This window comes from Lacerta agilis, chromosome 6 (assembly GCF_009819535.1).
Source record: "Lacerta agilis isolate rLacAgi1 chromosome 6, rLacAgi1.pri, whole genome shotgun sequence".
NCBI lineage: Eukaryota > Metazoa > Chordata > Lepidosauria > Squamata > Lacertidae > Lacerta > Lacerta agilis.
Genome location: NC_046317.1, coordinates 81,252,536 through 81,274,004, shown reverse-complemented (window position 1 = coordinate 81,274,004; position 21,469 = coordinate 81,252,536). Strand labels below are relative to the sequence as shown.

At 45.2% G+C, this 21,469-nt stretch overlaps 1 protein-coding gene across 1 annotated transcript in view; it reads right to left on the bottom strand.

Annotated features, from left to right (window-relative positions):
* The window catches only part of RBM38 (RNA binding motif protein 38), a 38,180-nt gene that overhangs the window by 8,225 nt on the left and 8,486 nt on the right, over positions 1–21,469 (bottom strand). The window contains exon 3 of the mRNA XM_033153611.1: positions 20,873–20,927. Within this exon, the coding sequence (XP_033009502.1) occupies positions 20,873–20,927 (55 nt within the window). The remainder of the gene's footprint in view (positions 1–20,872; positions 20,928–21,469) is intronic.

The window sequence follows — 21,469 nt, the reverse complement described above, 5'->3', positions numbered from 1 at the left end:
GACTGCCTTCGGAGGATCAAAGCAGCGATCCCGCCAGACTCGAGCACCCGGCACTTCCGACATAGAAACTTCCAAAGAAACTCTGTAAGTAAAAGTTTTGGACTGTTTGACAAGTTTGGAGAACATTACTTGCAGAGGAAATTTTAAAGGAAGCCTGTTCCCTTTGTACTGTTTGCGCGAGCTTGGTAGCGCTAAAAGATCAAAGCCGCGACTAACGGGAAAGTTTTGCGAACTCTGCCAAACTTTTTAAAAGTTGATTAAAAGTTGTTTAAAGGATGTTTAAAGACTTAAAAACAGTTGATATGGCAAAAGAAGACGCCCCTCACCCTCTGGATTAGGATTCCGGGTCAGTAGCGGGCTGCAATATATTATTGCCATTTTTTCTTTGTTGGTGTTCCAGTGACTGTTTACCAGTGGAGACATTTTGACTTCTTTGTAACCAGATACAAGCTACTTTACGGACTTTGGTGGTAACACTGCAAGTTAGAAACTGTTACTGACTTGGGCTACGTGAAAATAAATACTTCTTGGCTTTAAGGAATTTACATCTTGGAAAATTTAAACTCTTTGCCTAAAAGTTGGATTTTTGGGACTGGTGTGGGCTCCTGGCTCAGCAGGCTCTTTGTTCTCAGAATTGAGCTGCTGGCCACCTGGTGTTTACTTTTGGGACTGTTGGTCTTCTGCTGTGAATGTCTGAGATTGTTACCACAGCAACTGGAGTGACCTTGAGATTACAATTGCAGAGCCCACAGGAGATGGACACTAGATCAAAAACAACTGGTGCTAGCTCTGCACAAAAAAGAGGCTCTGTCTCCCTAACTCTCCAGGAACAAATGGAGAAATTGGTTGCCAGTGTGGCAGAAATAGCAGCAGGATTGAACAGTGTCACCGAAGGGTTGAAGCAAACACAAGAATCAGTGGCACTAGGAAATACAACAGTGAACTCTGCAATAGAAAAATTACAAGCCGATATAAAAGCTGATATTAAAAACTCTACGCAGACCCTGGAAAAATCAATTGGGCAAATTGAGGAGAATGTAAAGAAGAACAGAGAAGAAATTAATAGAATTGGGCAGGAGGTGACCACTCTGAAAAAGGACTCAGAGGAAATTAAAGTGGTCAAAGAAAAAATAAAAAAGGTGGAGGAAAAATTGGACAATTTAGATTTGGAACAAATAGAGAATATTGGAACACGACAGAGAACTGTTGAAGAGTCTCTTGCTTTTCTGCAACTACATCAGAGAGAGGGTAACATCCGTCTAAGGGGTCTTCCAGAATTGGAAGGGGAAGACCTAAAAGCTTATATTGTGAAGCAATTTTCAGTATATTGGGAGCTTGAAGAGGTTAACGTCTCAGCGCGCATAGTGAAGGCCTTCAGATTTGGACCAAGAGGTTCCAGAGGAAAGAAAAGCAATAAAACAGTCAGTGACTGTTTGATTGTGCTACACGATCGACACGATAGGGACTTCTTTCTGGACTTGCATTACAGAAACAACCTGGTGGTAGAGCAGAATAAAGTAATTTTTTATAAGGATATCCCCAGATTTTTCCTGGACAAAAGAGTTCCTTACAACGACTTGGTGACTGAGCTCAGAAGAAGAAAAATTCCCTTCAGTTGGGAATTTCCAGAAGGCCTGGCATTTACGTTCGAAGGGAAAAAGATAAGAATAAGGTCCTTGGCGGAAAAGCAAAAGTTTTTGGACAAGCATCTGGAACAATTTAAAGGTACTCCACTCGATCCAGCGCAACTTTATAGGTTTCCAGCTGAATTTCCACCACCGCCGGGACTACCAGGTCTACCAGGACCAAGCCAGGATCCAGAGAAAGACAAGAAAGGAGAAGCAACTGGAGGAGAAGAATAAAGAGGAAAATGGCGCTCAAGTTAATGACATGGAATGTCCGGGGATTGAATCAGAGACCAAAGAGACGCAGAGTGTTTTACAGCATAGAAAAGAAGAATTTGGATATAATATGCTTACAGGAAACCCACATAGCCCGACGTCATAGAAGATTATTACAGAACAAAAAATTAGGCCAAGAGTTTATATCATCGGACAAGGTCAAGAAGAGAGGAGTAGTGATATATGCAAAGGAGAAATATAGCCCAAGACAGCTTTTTAAAGATGAAGAAGGGAGATACATCGCAATTGAAATTAATATACAAGGCGAAAAAATTTTGATTCTGGGACTTTATGCACCAAATGATGGAAAGTCAATTTTTTATAAGAAAATACATGATCTGCTGTTGGACTATTTGGATTACAAACTAGTTTGCCTTGGAGACTTTAATGGTGCAGTTTCCACATTAATGGACAGATCTCAAAGAACTAAATTAACGAATGATGGGAAACTCCCAAAGACTTTTTTCGAAATGGTGGATAATTTGAATTTGGTGGACTCTTGGAGACTAAAAAACCCTACAGATACAGAGGCAACTTATTTTAGTGAATCTCAGCAGTCATGGTCGAGGATAGATTACATTTGGATTTCGAATGAATTGGCTCCAAAAATACAAAAGGCAGAAATTGGTCCTAAAACCCTTTCAGACCACAATCCGGTACAGTTAAATTTAAAAATGATTTCCAAGGATTCTTTTAGATGGAGAATGGATGACGCTTTGATGAGAGACACCAAGCTAGTAGAAAGAGCGGCGAAAAAGATGAAAGAATACTTTCAGATAAATTGGAGTTCCGAAGTGGAGAAAAGAACTGCCTGGGATGCAAGTAAAGCTGTAATGAGAGGATTCCTCATTAGTGAAAAAGCAAAAAAGAAGAGACAACAAAATGCAGAAATGGAGAGATTGTTGAAATTAATCAAAGAAAAGGAAAAAGAATTAAGAGGACATCCCAGATGTGTTAAAATTCAAAAAGAAATCAAATACTTGCAATCCCAATATGCCAATATAATGAATCAGGATATTGAATGGAAAGTGATGATGATGAAACAAAGAACATTTGAATCGGCTAATAAGTGTGGAAAACTACTAGCTTGGCAATTGAAGAAAAGACAAAAGGCAAATGTCATCAATAATTTGGTAGTAAATGGAAAAAATGTGGAGAAACCGGAGGAAATCAGATGGTGTTTTCAAAGATTCTACAAGCAACTGTACAAGGAGGAGAAGATAGATGAAGCAGAAATAGACCGATTTCTGGAAAAGAATGGATTGCAAAAAGTCCCAGAGGAAAAACTAGTTACTCTCAACCACCCAATATCGACACAGGAGATAGAAGATGCAATAAATAACATGCAATTAGGGAAGGCTCCAGGACCGGATGGATTAACAGCAAAATATTATAAGACATTGAAAGATTGGCTATCGCAGCCGCTAAGAGAAATTTGCAACAAAATATTAGAAGGAGATAGGGCACCAGAGACGTGGAAAGAAGCCTTTATCACACTGATTCCAAAACCAGATACTGATAAGACTCAAATGAAAAATTACCGTCCAATATCCCTTTTGAATGTGGATTATAAAATTTTTGCAAATGTTTTGGCTACAAGGTTGAAAAGAGTGTTGAAAGATTATATACACAGAGATCAAGCAGGTTTCTTGCCAGGAAGACAAATTAGCAACAACACGAGAATTATTGTGGACATTTTAGAAAAACTGGAGAGAGACATAAACACAGGTGCGGCACTATTATTTGTTGATGCAGAGAAAGCATTTGATAAAGTTTCCTGGACATTTATGAAAAAGAATCTGGAAAGGATGGGAGTTGGAGAAAAATTCTTGAATGGCATTAAGGCCATCTATACAGAACAAAGAGCTAAAGTAATAGTAAACAGTGTGATATCGGAGGAGTTTGAAGTTGAAAAGGGAACAAGACAAGGGTGCCCTATCTCCCCTTTACTTTTTATTACGGTCCTGGAAGTCCTCCTAAATATGATACGAAAGGACAAACAGATAAAAGGAATTCGTGTGGGAGAGAAAGAATACAAACTACGCGCCTTTGCAGACGATCTGATGTTATCCCTGCAGGAACCGGAAAGCAGTGTCCCCAGAGCCTTGGAAATAATTGAACAATTTGGACTTGTAGCTGGTTTCAAATTAAATAAGCAGAAAACCAAAGTTTTAGGAAAAAAATTGAGTGCAGAACAAATTCAAAGAATACAGGAAGGCACTGGCCTCAATTTTGTCAAAACAGTAAAATATCTAGGTATCAATCTCACAACCAAAAACCTGAACCTGTACAAGGATAATTACGAAAAACTGTGGACGGAAATAAAGAAAGACATGGAGATATGGACAAGATTGAAACTGTCGTTAATGGGAAGAATTGCCGTGATAAAAATGAATGTCCTACCAAGGATGCTGTTTTTATTCCACGCCCCAATCTTAAAATGCAAACAATATTTTTAGGCGCTGTAACTGCAGGTGGAGGGGATTGGCGGGGTGGGGGAATATCTATCAGACAATTTATCCTCTCTCTCTCTCTTGTATATAATTCTTATTAAATTTTCTGTTTTACAATTTAAAATACTCATTTTTACATCCTTAAGATATCAATGACTTCCCTCCTTCTCTGTCCATGGTTCATTTTACTTATCATAAATTACTGCATATTTTACCTAAAATATACCATTCAGTATTTAATTACTTCATCTATCAAAACTTATTTACACTGTTTTATTTATCTGGATGCTGCCAGCTTTTTCAGCTGTACACAATTATTTCTCATATATTCAATAAATGTTTTCCAATCTTCTCTAAGACAATTTATCCTGTCTCTTTGCAGGAGGCAACTGGGGAAATAAAGACTGGGGAAACTACTCAGTCATTACTGGGTCCCCCCCCCCAGTTCTTGTTTTGCCCAATATACATTGAGCTACTTGGGATCAGCCCCATGGACTCAGATGCAGAGGCAACCCTCTAGATCAGCTTTCATGAACACAGTGCACTCCAGATGTTATGGACTGGATAAGATGTTGGTAGCTTTGGGAGGGCACCAGGTAAATGATAGCTGATCTAGATCTCTTAAGCATCCAACAGCGCTCTTCCCACTTGCAATTCCCAGCAACTGGTATTTGGAAGAATAATGCCTCTGTATTTAGAGGGAAAGGAGAGAAATTATGTTTTGCAACAACTGGGAAGCCAAACACAGATTGGTGAGGCCTAAGACTGACCCTGAAATAGATTTCTGAAATGAGCTGGGCTCAAAATTTCTGTTCATGTCTTGTTCAAACTGAGTCCAAAAATATAATAATAATAATAATAATAATAATAATAATAATAATAATAATAATAATAATAATACCATGCCATAAAGTATCCCTTCCTTCTTCTGGCAAGACTTCTTAGAAATTCACAATGTAAATAAGAAAAAAAAAATGATTTGGTCCTAAGATTCGTTTACTGAAAACCTTGAAAGGGCAAAAGATAAAATAAAGATTTATGAAAAACAGAAGTAACAGCAACAGATATATTATTAAACAAATTAACAGTAATAAAACATCAGGTAGGTTAAGTTTTGATTATCAACTAAAGGAAGCACACACAAAGTACAATGGGATGAAGTTATCTCCTGGCTGCGTTTTTGCATATAAAAGATTTTCTTTTTCTAAAACAGAAAGAAGATTTTTTAAATTGTTGTACTTATTTAAAAGGGGGAAGAGAAAGAGGGATAAATGCACCACTGTGCTATTTCTACGTGTGCTGGGAACTCTTATAAGATTTAACAACTCAGGTTAAAAATATTTGCTGTTCCATTTAAACTGTAAGGGAATCCAAAACCAGGCCCGAATAATTTTATCTTAATGCCAGAAGGAAACTTCATCGGAAACGTGATTATAAAAATATCAATCAAGTGATCCTCAAGCTGTCATCACACATCAAATTCACCCTGTGAATGGCAGTTCATGAGCTGCTTCATGAGCATTACTGATTAATCACTGGCTAAAACCACAAACACTTGGGAAACACAGCAAAGAGAACACGGTCAAACCTAAAATTGGAACCGCTGACGTTTCTTGCTGAGAGTTGTGTCGGGTGTTGCTTGGTACCTTGGGCCCAAGACAGGCAGAGAAGGGATCGCGGTCAGGATCGAGGTGCTATCCTAGCTACATGGCACGACGCCACAACCAACATTAACGAGACACAAGGCAAAACACAGAAAAGGTTATTATGCAGATCTGCGGGAGGCAAAAGGACAGATACGTATAAAAGAAAGCAGACTGCACCTGGTGTCAACTCGAGAGCAGCTAATGTTACAGCAGCTTCAACCCACGCCTAAAAATGACCCTGCTGCTTGAAGTCAAGTGCAACTGCATTTTTAAGACCATAGGCTCTTCCAACTAAAGATGGCTATTTAAAAAGTCCTTTGGCTGGCAATTTCCTAGATTTTCAAAGCATTTTGTTTAATTACTGCTAACCCTAGGTATGGTTTACTGTTGTGACTATTATGCTAATTTAGTATTTTTATTACCTTTTTTTTTTTTTTACTTTCCCCTGAATTGTCAGCTGCCATGGATTCCTTTGGGGGGGGAGGCAGGACATAACCTTTTAAAAATAAATAAATAAGCATGAATAGATAAAGGCTGGCTCCTAAATGGAGTAGAAGGTGCCTGTTTAAATTCCTAACAGCTTCAAGTAGGCCTGAGAGAGAGAGAGAGAGAGTCCCTGCCTGAAATCTTGGACAGCCTATTTTAGGTGAACACCACGTGACAGTTAACGTGGTAAGAATTCACTTCTACAACACCTGTTTGTTGCCCAGGTGACAGAGCAGCTTTTAAATAAAACACGGAACCAAGTGCATTACAGCAAACTTCAGCAGATCCAGTTAGGGACCTGGAGTTTATTGGAGGCTATTGCAGTAGGACAGAGCTCGCCTTAACAAAGTTGCTCTAGCCGAACTGTCGCTTAAGAAGGTTTGCTGCCACGAGGGTTTTATAGGCACAGCGCACAAAGAGACATAAAACATCTGAACATTCTTAAAGCATAAACATCCTTCTACGTACATTAAGAAAGGTTACAGGTTATGAGAAGTAAAACATTCATTGGATCCATACCAGCAAGCAACTTCACCCCCACAATTACCTTGGGGCGCTCCTAACTGCTCAGGCCATTTGGGTCTCAAATGTCCTACTTTGTCACTGTTTCCTTAGCGATCAGCCCATTGACAGGGTTGACGACATTTCTGTCCCTATCTGCTCCTTGGTACCTCAAGAAGATGCTGGATTTCATCCTGGTGCTAACTCAATGCAAAATATCCTGGGTGACAACTTGTGCCACTTTCAGGGTCAGATAGGGAAGGAATACACAAACATCCTGGTTGTCTAATTCTTACATCAGTTATGACATTTGCATCCCACTTATAGTCAATCCCACCTGAAGCAACGAGACATTCAAAGTATGTCCACAAACAACAGCATTATCTAGGTGTACTTTACACAGGTGAACATGGACCTTCCAAGTACACAGGAATGCCTCCCAAAGACAGAGGTAAAACTGAATATAAACATGACACAAATATTTATATATGCTTCTCCCTGCTATGAACCACAAAGGATCAGTACCACTTGCACTTAAACTCAGTGGGCATGCATGGACAAGGCAAGATGGTGGTTCTGTATCACAGGAAGCTCTGTGTGTACACAGGATAACATAACTTTGAAAAGATGACCGAAGGCGGCCTGTTTGGTACAAACACTCTTTATTCTGTTCACCCAATCCTGTGTGCTCCAGTGACCCAAACTGGCTAGTACGGACCATCAAACCAGCAAGTCCGAATGGACACTTCCCACCGTGCAAGGAAACTCAAAGCTTGTGTGTCAAATGCAACCCCTATAGACTTCTCAAATCAGACCATTGGGTCTCCCTAGGCTCCAAGGTCTCATTCAGCGGTTGGAGGATGGATGGCGGCTAACAGAATCCTGACAAGACAGAAGTATTGTTTCTGGGGGACAGGAGGCGGGCAGGTGTGGAGGACTCCCTGGTCCTGAATGGGGTAACTGTGCCCCTAAAATATCAAGGGCGCAGCCTGGGAGTCATTTTGGACTCACAGCTGTCCATGGAGGTGCAGGTTAATTCTGTGTCAAGGCAGCTGTTTACCAGCTCCATCTGGTACGCAGGCTGAGACCCTACCTGCCTGTGGACTGTCTTGCGAGAGTGGTGCATGCTCTGGTTGTCTCCTGCTTGAACTACTGCAATGCACTCTATGTGGGGCTACCTTTTAAGGTGACATGGAAACTACAACTAATCCAGAATGCGGCAGCTAGACTGGGGACTGAGAGTGGCTGCCAAGACCACATAACACCGGTCCTGAAATACCTACATTGGCTCCCAGTACGTTTCTGGGCACAATTCAAAGTGTTGGTGCTGACCTTTAAAGCCCTAAATGGCCTCGGTCCACTATACCTGAAGGAGCGTCTCCATCCCCCATCGTTCAGCCCGGACACTGAGGTCCAGCTCCAAGGGCCTTCTGGCAGTTCCCTCACTGTGAGAAGTGAAGTTACAGGGAACCAGGCAGAGGGCCTTCTCGGTAGTGGCGCCCGCCCTTTGGAACGCCCTCCCATCAGATGACAAGGGAATGAACAACTATTGGACTTTTAGAAGACGTCTGAAGGCAGCCCTGTTTAGGGAAGCTTTTAATATTTGATGAATCATTGTGTTTTAATATTCTGCTGGAAGCCGCCCAGAGTGGCTGGGGAAACCCAGCCAGATGGGCAGGGTATTAAATAATAATAATAATCCTCACCAGCCCCACTTTGCACCCTCTCTAGAAATGTATATACCACTTACTAAAATTAAACACCTGTAAGCAGTTTACAGCAAAGGTAGTAGAATAGGCTGTGGTGTGTGTTTGGTTGTGGAATTTGTGTGTGGTGCCCACAACAGTTTACCCGGTTTGCAATTGTGCCCACAGGTCCAAGTTTTTTTTGGGGGGGGGAGGCTGCCCTAAGCACTAGAACTCTCCCCCCAGCTCCAACAGCAACATACCGGTAGATTGTTAGGGTACACATAATACACACAACTTTTATTTCTTCATTTTTTAACCATAGCTTCCTAACAACAGCAGGAAAGTGTAAAAGAGGTGATAATGCAAAGCAGGAAGACAACAACCCCCTATCTTAGCTGGAAGAAGAAGAACAAAGAGAGACCTTTCGCAACTCAAGCTAAGCAGATCCAGAGCCTTGTCGCTAGATCCAATCTGGCCACTGCCACAACCAGCAACCCCACAAAGCTGGAGAAACAAAAATATTTATGGGCAACCGCACAAAAACAAGTTGTCAGGCAAAAGAGCTCAAGATACGATCTCCCTGTGCGGTGGGTGGGTGGGTGGGGGAGGGAATTTACATGAGGACAACAGAGAAATCTTTTCTGCATCTGCCAAGCTGTAGAAAGAAAGAAAATTACTCATAGTCTCTTTCACACAAAACAAGTATAAGGCATTAGAAGGAAAACCTGCTTTTGCTTCTACAGATTGGAAGAACTGGGCATGCTTAGCTATGAATCTGCTGACTAAGCCATGGGTAGGCCAACTAAGGCCCGGGGGCTGGATCCGGCCCAATTGCCTTCTAAATCTGGCCCGTGGACGGTCCAGGAATCAGCATGTTTTTACGTGAGTAGAATGTGTCCTTTTATTTAAAATGCATCTCTGGGTTATTTGTGGGGCACAGGAATTCTTTTTTTTTCCTTCCCAAAATATAGTCCGGCCCCCCACAAGGTCTGAAGGACAGTGGACCGGCCCCCTGCTGAAAACGTTTGCTGACCCCTGGACTAAGCCAATCCGTCAAGTCCTAATGTCCCAATGTCCAGGATTCCAATCATTCAACAACTTTCATTGGGCGATGGACAGCTTTTTGTGTCCAGATTTTTACTTCTTGAAATATGGCACCCCTAATATAGCAGAATTGAGTAAGTGGTGTTTAATCAAATAAAGGGAAAGATCACACATGAAAAACCCTGAAAATATCTGGTGGAGAAAATGGAATAAGGTGCTGTCTGAATGCAGCCATTTTCACATACTTTGGTGGGTTGTGTTTCACAAAAGGCAAGGGGGGGGGGAGTCTGGGGCAGATTGGAGTCTTGATGCCAGGGGGCAGGGAGGTGGGGCTGTTTCAATTCTTTGCCATTGCAGCAGCTAAATCTGTTAACTATTGTTTTCCACAAAAACAACAGTACTGCAGGGAGGGAGGAAAGAGAAATGAAGATTTCGGTTTTCTTTCACTTTCCATGTCAGCAGGGCTGAACTAAATAAACAATGCACCTACCCCTCTCTCCTGCCATCCCCAAATCTGCCCTGGAGGGTTGAGGGAACCCCCAGAACAGATTTGGGGGGGGTACATGGGAGAAAGGTTCCATTGCCCAAGGAGAAATCCTTACAACATACAGCATCTCTGTAAGTTTCTAAAGCTACTCCTTTTGTCATTTTAAGGCAAGGGGGAAACAGTAACACCAGCTTGAAACCCAGAGGAATCCTCTAAGCAGGGAATGGGGGAGACAACTCTACATTGCTAGAGAGGGACTATTGCTCATCTGTATGGTAATGCTTTGCTTGTGTTAACTTCCCAGGTTAGATCACCAGCTAAATGGGCCTTTGGAAACAGGACTGGGGAAGGCCTCTGCCCAAGACCCTAAAGAACTTCTTCCTCGAGAGAACAGGATACTGGATACTGACAAGCTGGAACATGTCCAGAGGAGGGCAACCAAAATGGTCAAAGGCCTGGAAACGATGCCTTATGAGGAACGGCTTAGGGAGCTGGGTATGTTTAGCCTGGAGAAGAGAAGGTTAAGGGGTGATATGATAGCCATGTTCAAATATATAAAAGGATGTCATATAGAGGAGGGAGAAAGGTTGTTTTCTGCTGCTCCAGAGAAACGGACACGGAGCAATGGATTCAAACTACAAGAAAGAAGATTCCACCTAAACATTAGGAAGAACTTCCTGACAGTAAGAGCTGTTTGACAGTGGAATTTGCTGCCAAGGAGTGTGGTGGAGTCTCCTTCTTTGGAGGTCTTTAAGCAGAGGCTTGACAGCTATCTGTCAGGAATGCTTTGATGGTGTTTCCTGCTTGGCAGGGGGTTGGACTGGATGGCCCTTGTGGTCTCTTCCAACTCTATGACTCTAGGTCTAAACAGAAGCAGCTCACCAGGTGGTATGGAGCTGCTACACTAATTCAGTGTTTTTCAACCACTGTTCCGCGGCACACTAGTGTGCCGCGAGATGTTGCCTGGTGTGCCGCGGCAAAAATTGAAAAATTACTTTATATATCAGTGGTGGCGAACCTATGGCACGCGTGCCAGATTTGGCACGCAGAGCCCTCACTGCTAGCACGCGCACCATCGGCCCATCTGTGCTGCTGTTGTTGTTTTTTCCCCAGGCTTGCGTCCACTGTTGCCTGCTTGCACTCGCTGGGGCTGCTGGCCACGCAGAGCCGCCTCTCCCGGCGGAGCTGCGCCCAGGGTGCGAAGGCAGCGGCGGCTTGCCTCGCTGCCGGCGCGCCTGGCAAGGCGAGCAGTGCTAAATCCACCCTCTCGAGCAAGAAGGCAGCCCGGGCCCCGGATCAAGCAGGCGCCAAGGCCGGCGGGAGGCAGCCCGGTGGCGAGCCAAGCAAAGGCAGGAAGGGCAAGCGATGCGCCTCCTTGGCCCCGCCGGGTTCCCTGGCCCCGCCGGGTTCCCTGGCACCGGCCGCTGGGCTGGGCAGCGGATCCGGCGCCAGGATCAGCCACATGGACAGCAGCTCCGACCTGTCCGACTGCCCGTCCGAGCCGCTCTCCGACGAGCAGAGGCTGGCTCAGGCCGCCAGCAGCGATGCGGAATCCAGCACCGGCTCCAGCGATCGGGAACGCGAGCAGCCGCAGCTAGCGCCCGCTCTGCCCCCGGGGCCAGGCGTCGCCCCTCAGCCTGCCTCGCCTTCTTCGAGCGCCACCAGCAAAGGGCCGGCAGCGTACCGCCCCCCATAGCGACGCCCCTGCGGGTGGGCTCCCGCCTGCGGGGACTGCGGCTTGCTGGAGAGGCTGGGGAATTTGGGGTGCACCGGCGGGGGCTTGGCAGAAGCTGCCCGGGCGTGGAGGTCTTTGAGGAAAGGTTTGGCTGGGGAAGGAGCTCGGTGGAGCCCCTTCTTCTCGGCGAAGGAGTGGTGCAGGCTCTGCGGCGACTTCAGAGGCTCGCCGAGGCTGGTGCCATTCAAAGTCTCCATAGTCCCGGCTGCCTAAGAAGACGCCAGGGAGGGGCGGACACTTGAGGCTCCTCGAGCCCTTCCCGAGCGCAGGAGTGTGAGTGGCGAAGGCAACGGTCCTCCCGGCAGAGCCCCGCAGCAACAGCGCCTTCCTCTAGTTTTCGCCTTTGCTCTCTCATCACTCCTGCTTCCTCCTTGCCCGCCACAAAGCTCACACTTTTTCCTCGGTCTGATTCAGCAAGACGGGCTCTCCTCCACCCCTCGGTCAGAAAACACAAACACACACAAAGCACAATCGGTGGCAATCTTCTCCCCCCCCCCCCCAGATCTTTCCAATCCGCTCGATGCAGCTCACGGTAACGTTGCACCCTGCAACATCGACTCCCTTCCCCCCCAAAAGCCCAGCAGCTTTGGGGCGCCCCCCCAAAAGCAAAGCAACTTTTGTGCACCCCCCCAAAACTCCAAAACTTTGGTCGGCAGCTCCCCCCAAAAAAGCTCAACAAGTTTGAGCACTTTGTGATAAATAAGTGGTTTTTGGTTTACAGTTTGGGCACTCGGTCTCTAAAAGGTTCGCCACCACTGTTTTTAACATTTCTAATGGTGGTGTGCCTCGTGATTTTTTTCATGAAACAAGTGTGCCTTTGCCCAAAAAAGGTTGAAAAACACTGCACTAATTTCCCATGAGGAGAGTCACTTTTGCTTTCCAGGAGGAAGAGGTAGCTGAGAGGTCAGCCCAGTGCAAAATCACCAGCAGAGCCAATGCAGGACTCCTGTCAATGCATTAGCACTGCGTCAACCTCCTGTGTTCTTCTTCCTCCTAATAAGCAATAGCAACCCACCTGCCGCAAAGTTTGCGTAGTGGCTCTTCCTTGCCTAGTCAGCGGCTTCTGTGTCTAAATGGGCCACCAGTTCCAATTCAATAGGACACAGCTTCCTGTGTGATTTTTCCAAACTACTGTAACACTTAAGTACAAACCAGGAAGCCCTGCACATCTGCAAAGCAAGGCAGATGATAGTCACCCCACATGAAACAAGTGTCCACCCTACGTACAACACACCCAACACTCTTCTGCAGCCATGCGCTGGAAGGGATGACCAGAAGTGCTGGGCAAGGCAATCCATCGGAACATTGCAATTCCCCAGGACGCAGATTGCTCTAGTCCTTAAATCCAATAGCTGCAAAATACATATAAAATTGAGGGACGCGGGTGGCGCTGTGGTCTAAACCACAGAGCCTAGGGCTTGCCAATCAGAAGGTCGGCAGTTCGAATCCCCACGACGGGGTGAGCTCCCATTGCTCGGTCCCTGCTCCTGCCAACCTAGCAGTTCAAAAGCATGTCAAAGTGCAAGTAGATAAATAGGTACCGCTCCGGTGGAAAGGTAAATGGCGTTTCTGTGCGCTGCTCTGGTTCGCCAGAAGCGGCTTAGTCATGCTGGCCACATGACCCGGAAGCTGTACGCCGGCTCCCTCGGCCAGTAAAGCGAGATGAGTGCCGCAACCCCAGTCATCCGCGACTGGACCTAATGGTCAGGGTTCCCTTTACCTTTACATATAAATTTGAGGACAGACATACATCCTGTCCTACCAAGTCCTGACCTCCTCTTAAAAGTTATGTGAAACAGCTTGAAGCTCATGCTGTTCAGATTGTCAATGACAGAGTTTCTTCCTAGCTAGGAACCTGGCTGCTGGTTTCCCCTTCTTTTCTATCAAAACAACAGGAGCTACATTCCAGCTTGCAAATTACTGCAAATGCATCCATGGAAACAGGAACGCTGTGCAGGAACATTTACGCTACAATATAGGTTCCAATTTGAGTCCTTACTTTACAGAGTGCTCAGGATAACGAAGCGGCCGGCCTTAAATCACCTGAAACTCATTTTCATAGGATTCTGTAGCTATTAATGGCCCATGGTTCCTCTTCACCACTGCAAGCATCCTTCAGAAGGATATCGTGCAGTGAAGAAAAACTGCTGTGAAGGAACAAACAATATCCCTTTTAAGTATCCTGGCCTTCTTCCTCCATGCATGCATCAGGTTCCTTCTATCTTATGCTGAGCTAAGCCAACAGATAGTCACCTAATGACCTTTTTTTCTTCTTCAGAGAAGCAGCTTAAATTAACAGTAAGTTAGTCCCTTTCACCTTACTTGCAGCTCTCTCCTGCAATGTCCTGAATATTGCAGCTGAACTCTGAATTTGGCCCAGAAACTAAATGTCTGTGTGACTGAAAGAAAGAAAAAAAAACCTGAATGCAGCATCAAGACTTAATTCAGGTTTGAATTCTTCAACCAGCTCCTTGCCCTCTCCACCATGTGAGCATTGTCATACAAGGAGGATTCCTCACCAAGCCTGAATTGTACCAGCTCCAATGGCCAAGGCTGATGCTGATCAAGCAAAATGCTAAAGCCCCAAGCGCTAACACTTTGGGGAGCCACAAGAGTTAGAAACAGAGTTCTGTTGGTTTGATTTAAGCTAGGAATTGAAGTGAGATGCTTAAGATTTCCTCCCATGACACTGGGGGCCTGGTTAAGGCACAGAAATGTCAAGGACGAGGGATACCATCTTGTTTGTGATTCCCAGAAGACCTGTTCCTTGCCTTATAGGCATTTTTCTTAGAATCAGAGAGTTGGAAGGGACCCAAGGGTCATTTAGACCGACCCCTGCAATTCAGGAATCTCAGCTAAAGCATCCATGACAGATGGCCATCCAACCTCTGCTTAAAAAACCTCCAGGGAAGGAGAGTCCACCTTCTATGTTCCACTGTCAAACAGTTCTTACCCTAAGAAAGCTTTCCCTCATGTTTAGTCAGAATCTCCTTTCTTGTAACTTGAAGCCATTGGTTCGAGTCCTACTCTTCTAGCTATTCTGGGAGAACAGGTCCCTGATTGACTCCAGCTACAAAAGCTGAGGCCGCTGAAAAGACTCTTGGGCTGGGGTATTGTTTTTGGGAGCTTTTGCTGGGGGGGGGGGTTGTTGCCGTAACTGAATTTAATTTTTGCATTTTTAAAATTTTTTAATATGATTTATGGTTCACTTATTGTTCATGACAACTTTTGCTACGTTTGCAATTGTTTGTTACGGTTGCAATTTCTTTACACCTGTATCAGTGTCCTAAAGGAGCCCTGCAGAATCATTTTAATCCTCTCAACAGCCCTATGGCTAAGGCTGCAAGAGAGTGAAACGCTCCTGGTGAGGTCGCCTGGTAGCTTTCTGCAACCTGGTGCCCTCCAGATGTTTTGGATCATGAGCCCACCAACCCAGATTGGAATGGCTCCCTGAAACACTGGGAGGGCACCAGATTGGAGAAGATATTTTTTGTAGCGGGACTCTGTCTATAGAACATGTTGTCTCCAGTTGGGAATTTAAACTCTGGTTTCTCAATCTGAGCTCAGAAGTCCTACCTACAATACCACTCTGACTCCCAGCCAAACGTCTCCATATGCAGGAATTTTGAGGGGAGATGTATCCGTGTTACATTTGGTACTAATATACAGAGAAAGTACAAACTGAAGCCATACCATGCTGGTTGCGAAGAGCCAATACGTGCCTAAATTTGTACTTTCCACCACGGCAAGCTATAGAAAGGAATCTGTTCCTGCTCCATGAAGTTCCTACTTCCAGGAGAAGCTTTGCTCAAAGTATGGGGGAAGAGAAATAAGGACACTGTTACAGGCCTTATGGTGAATGGGTAGCCAAGTGATCCTCTACAGAGAGGTTGTGGCTCATCTGGCTGGTCCAGATGTTTACTACAGATTCTGATGTAGTAAGGGAGGGGAATACCCAAGCATCCTAAATCACACTTGACTTGCAGCATGGACATGTGGACAGCTGTATTATATGCGTATCATGGGATTCTTCCCCCTCAAAGGGGTGGGGCAGGAAGAGTCACACGGTTCAGTTCCCCACATATATATATGGGCACCCACCTACAGTGTTAGAAATTAGCCAGGCGCATTTAGCTACTGGCATGGGTCCAGTTGCAACTACGTGGAGATTTCTGGGTGCCAGGCTGGCGACTAACAGTTTAAAAACTTCTGCCTTAGTCCATAGTTAATACTATTTCCATTTCCACTTGTGTGTGTTTCTCTTTGCATACTGGGACAAGTGAACTGTTGTAAGGGCAAGCTACAGTCAAGCTATGTAGCTGAGATCGTAGAATCACAGAATCGTAGCACTGTAAGGGACCCCAACGGTCATCCAGTCAAACCCCCTGGCGAATAGACATTCTGTTGTGGCAACCGTAACCTAGGTTTAAGGTGCCATTTGGTGCCTAGCTTATATACCTAAGTTCCTAACACTGTCTAAATGAGACACCCACTCAAATAATATCGGGCAAGAATCTGAAACAGACCAGCACCTACCACACGTCCAGGAAGCATGCTGTAAGTAACAGCACCCATTTAGGAACTCTCCCTGTTATCATTAAACCACACCAACAACCAGACCTCTCAACAGCTTGAAATTACAGCATGAAAAATTGTTTAAAAGATTCGGCAGCTCTACTTGTCTCATTGTAAGACACCCCTACCCACTCTAGGAGAAAAGTCTTTCCAGACAACCCTCTCGCCCTTACAATCTTCTCTACAATCAAGTGGACTGGAATACAAGCAGCTGCCTTAATACCAAGTCCAGCTATTTGTCTACTATTTGTATTCCGCTGCTCTTCCAACTGGCAGCGACACTCTAGGGTTTCAGAGAGAGGGAGTCAGGCTACGTTGGATTCCTTTTAACAGGAGCGGGAAGAATTTGAACCTGGGACCTTCCTGCTTGCGAAGCAGGTGCCTTGCCACAGAGCTAGGCCCTTTCCCCAACTTTCTTTTTCTTTTTTGCAATCTCTTTTCCTGACTACAGGCAGAGAGCGAGAGAAATTTCACATCTGCTGCACTTCAAAGAGAGAACTTCTAGTTCTCATGAGACCTGCAATAAAAATTTCAACACTGCTAACTGCAGGGTCTGTTGTCTGTGGTTACCGCAACAACATTTCCCTCAAGTACCCCCAGGAACGTCTCCCGAAGTAATAAATGAATTGCCACGAGCATTTCTGCCAGGGGAAGGAGAGAAATCCAGCGAGTTGCTCTGGTCAAAACCTTTCCCGTGAAGCCCTAAAACTAGTCTGCGTACACAACATGCATTTAAAGCACACCCACCCACTCAGAATCCTTGGAACTGCAATCTACCCCTCAGATCTACGATTCCAAGAACTTTCACCAAGTACAGCTCTCAGGATTTTTATTATTATTATTTAATGTACGAGGTGGAATTTAGTATCACAAACATTCCGTCTGCACAAGCAATGCAGTTCAACAGAAAGAACAATCCCCAGCTCTCCTCCCCCTGCTGTATTCTGTTCTGGGTTCCCCCCTGAACTCCTCCTTGAGCTATGTTGGGGGTCAAAGGGGGAAAGTCCCATTCCGCAAGTGGAAGTCCTTCTGCAGGGCTTCTGCACTCCTGCTTATGGTGTGTACACGGCCCAAGAACTTAACATGTTGGATACGTCTCTCCGTCTTGCCAGCCTGCATCTCCCGCGATTGAATCACTGCTGGAGCAGAATGCAGCGAAATTCTTGTTTAGTGATGCTTACAAAAGAGATATATGCATGCATATCTCTCTCCCTGCTTCCCTGCCTCTCTTGGCCTCCCAGTTCCCGTCTCTTGGCAACCAACAAATAATTTCTGACATTCATTGCCATATATACACTGCATGCAACCCCAATGGTTTCTCGGCTGACAAAACCCGATGCCCAAGAACTGGAACGCTGACTGCTTAGATTTGCAAGGCACACATGCATGAAGAGTCCCATATTCCATAGTGCATGAAGACAAGGCACACAAGAGTGGGGGAAAGCTTTCACCCACACACTAGCTTTTCCACATGCATAGCTGAAGCTAAATGTGCACAGATATCCCCACATTTTGCACAGATACGAGGAAATCTGGTCCATCTAGTCTAGCCTTCTGTTTCCAAGTGAAGGCATCCAGAAACTCACAAGGTAGGCATAAAGACAACAACCATCCCATGTCTGTGTCTAGCATAAGGCATTCCAAGGTATACTGCTCCTGTATGTGGAGGTCTGATTGAACTGTCAAGATGAACGTAGACTGTAGACCTCTTCACTTATATGCACTGAGTACAGAGAACCCAACTACAAGCACTGCACATGTTGTACACAGACATGTGCAATGGTGGCAAGGGTCAGTTTCTCGCCTCCTTGTTTAATAGTCAACTAGGAGATTAAGACTACAGTCATACCTCGGGTTACGGCCGCTTCAGGTTGTGTGCTTTCAGGTTGAGCACCGCGCCGAACCAGAAGTACTGGAACGGGTTACTTCCGGGTTTGGCGCTTTGCACATGTGCAGAAGCGCTGAATTGCAACCTGCGCGTGCGCAAACACGGCGCTGCGGGTTGCGGATGTTGCGGACGTGCCTCCCGCACGGATCACATTACAACCCGAGCATCCACTGTACTTTGACATACGTTTCCTCCTCTTATTACGCTACCCATTCTATAATTCATTCTGGCTATACCCATCCATTGCTGCCCTGTGTTTTTGGGCCACAACCTACGTCATCCCCAGCTAACACAACCATTGGTCAGAGAAAAAAAGATGCAGCTCACTAACTTCTGGGGAGCTACGGTTGGGTCTGAGCTCTCCGAACTGGCACAGAGCCATTTCTCTTTTCCACGGAGCACCTAGCAGACAGTGGGAAGCTCCTCCTTATTTTAGTGCAGATTTACACGACTGCAAAATTCAGTATTCGGATAGTGCGGTGGGGAAGCTGTGCAGAGTCTACTTCTCAGATCAGTTCTGCAAAATGCACATCTAGGCCATCTGTACTTATCTGCAGTTGGCAAATGCTTCAGGAGCGGAGCTGCAGAAAACGCCACGCTGAATTCAACAGGGTTCATGCTATCACCATCCTCAACGGGGACAACAACCCCCCCTCCCCGAACCGAGCCTTAAAGAAAAAGTAGGAACCCACACACAACCCGGTGCTGTTTTTCCCCTGAGCTATTAAGAACAAGAACAAATATTCCTTATTTGAAGGCAGCACCCCTACACTTGTGCACCCAAAAGGGGCATTTGAATGTGAAAAAAGCAATTTGTTTCAACAACACACACAGAGGTGGTGAAATCGCTATTGTGACAACACGACCTCTCACACCAATAAATCTTTAACATCAATGCAGTTGGCATAACCCAGAGCAGGAAGGCTTCCCGGTGGGGGTGGGGAGGTTTGGGAAAAAGCATCAAAATTTGCAGAGGACGGGGGGGGGGGAGATTAAATATTAATTATTCTTGGCAAAGAAAAAAAGACAATGTGCTGTCCCATAAAACCAGAAGCCTTCCCAAGGTTACAAACACACACACACACACACAGCACCCAACATGCACTTTCTGAAAAACACAGTGCTGAAAAAAGAAATAAGGAATGGCATCAATCATTAAACAGTTAAATGAAGGTAGTATGACAGTTGCTATTGTTCTCTAGCAGCACACTTGTCTTTTCCAGAGCAGCTGCCAGATCCTATTAGATGCATAGAAAGAGAATGTTCTGGACCGGGGAGGAATGGGATATGCTATTGAAAACAGCAGACAATGGCTTACTTCTGTAGGCTCCTCAAGCCCCGTATAACATCTGTCCAGAATCAATTTCTGACCTAATGTTCCTTTCATTGACTATTAAGACTTTGCAGCTTGTCTTCTGGGCCAGGATTGTTACACAGAGCACAAAGCAATGAGGCAACTACATGCAGCCAATTCAAATTTAATGCTATGCAAAAGTAAAAACCCACACAAAAAAAGACCCTTGCTTAGGTTGTACGAAGTTTATCTACCGTGAGTGCATTCACAAACCCAGAAATGCCACGCTCCTGCACAGCCCCCATTCATTTCAGCAGAGCCTGTGCAGGAGAACTTCCCGGTGCAATGCATCCCATGGGGGAATTAAAGATTGGAGAAACGTACTATGGAACGGCTTCCGACTCGACTGGATAGGACAAAGGGACTGAAGAAATTTGGATACAGTGGCACCTTGGTACTCGAACAAATCGGATCCTGAACACCACAAAGCCGGAAGTGAGTGTTCCTGTTTGTGAATGCTTTTCGGAAGCCGAACATCCAATGCGGCTTCCGCTTGAGTGCAGGAAGCTCCTGCTGCCAATTGGAAGCCGCTCCTTGATTTTCAAACGGTTTTGGGAATATAATGGGCTTCCGGAATGGATTAAGTTCAAGAACCAAGGTACCACTGTATTCTCAAGAGTTTTGTGTACCCATCAGTAGAGCCGGTAACATGATTATAGCCACGGTCTGCAGAAGGACACTGTAGTCCTATCTTCTTTGGCCACCCTCCAGCACACAAGCACACGTAAGATGACCAAGCAAAGGGAGATGGCTTGAGGGTCATGGGTGCTAGGCACACACCTCCCTTCTCCTGAACAACTCTGGGGGCCCCTGAGAGGTGGAGCGGGGAGGTGAAACTTAGGGGAGAAGAAAGGATTTGCTGAGCCCCTCCCATGTGCAACCCAAGGAAAGAGGGCCGTTTCCAAAGATTATAATTTGCTGGTGGCAAACGCAATGCCAAGTGAGAGTAAGCCAAAAGGGGTGATCCAAACACAAAGATTAAAAAGCTCTGCTGTAGATTTCCAGGAGGTTTTGCTGAAACACAGGAGTTTATTTCCCTTCTTCAAGACGATTTGTTAGTTTTACCTTTAAGTTGCTAATGAATTTTTTTAAAAAGCAACAGAATTCCACTTACCCATAAGGTCTCTGGATGAGAGCTGGATGTAGCTGCTGGACCCCTAAGGTGAAACCTAGAAAAATGTTTGCAAAATGCAATATTAGATCTGGCTGTGCAACGTTATCAAGTATTCAGAAGTGCAGCTTGTGCCTAGGCCTGCTTACTCAGAGCTAAGTGCCACTGTCTGCAGCGGGATTTACAGTTTTGCTTCGTGCATGATAGCTATCTTAATCCTTACTTCTTTAGTACAAACAATTTTTGTGTTTACTTTCTCTATGACAACATATTCCGGAGAGTAGACTTGTGAAGTCTGTTGCAGCGAGCACTTTCGTGGCAACTTTAAGGCTAAGAAATACAGCATAAGCTTTTGTGGAATTCTAGAAACATTATCCTGTCCTCGGGCATCTTTCTAACTTTGCTCTGAATTGTTACCAACAGTTAGCGACTTAACTTGAACTGGCCAATGCTTCTCCTGTACTGTATGTGACCATATTTCAGAGTGCATGTTTTCCCAACCTTTTCTGACCGTGGCTCCCTTCCGACATTGTTTCCTTCCTGTGGCCCCCTTGGAATATCCTGGGGGGGCCCGGGGGGGGGCATATGGCCCCTGGTTAG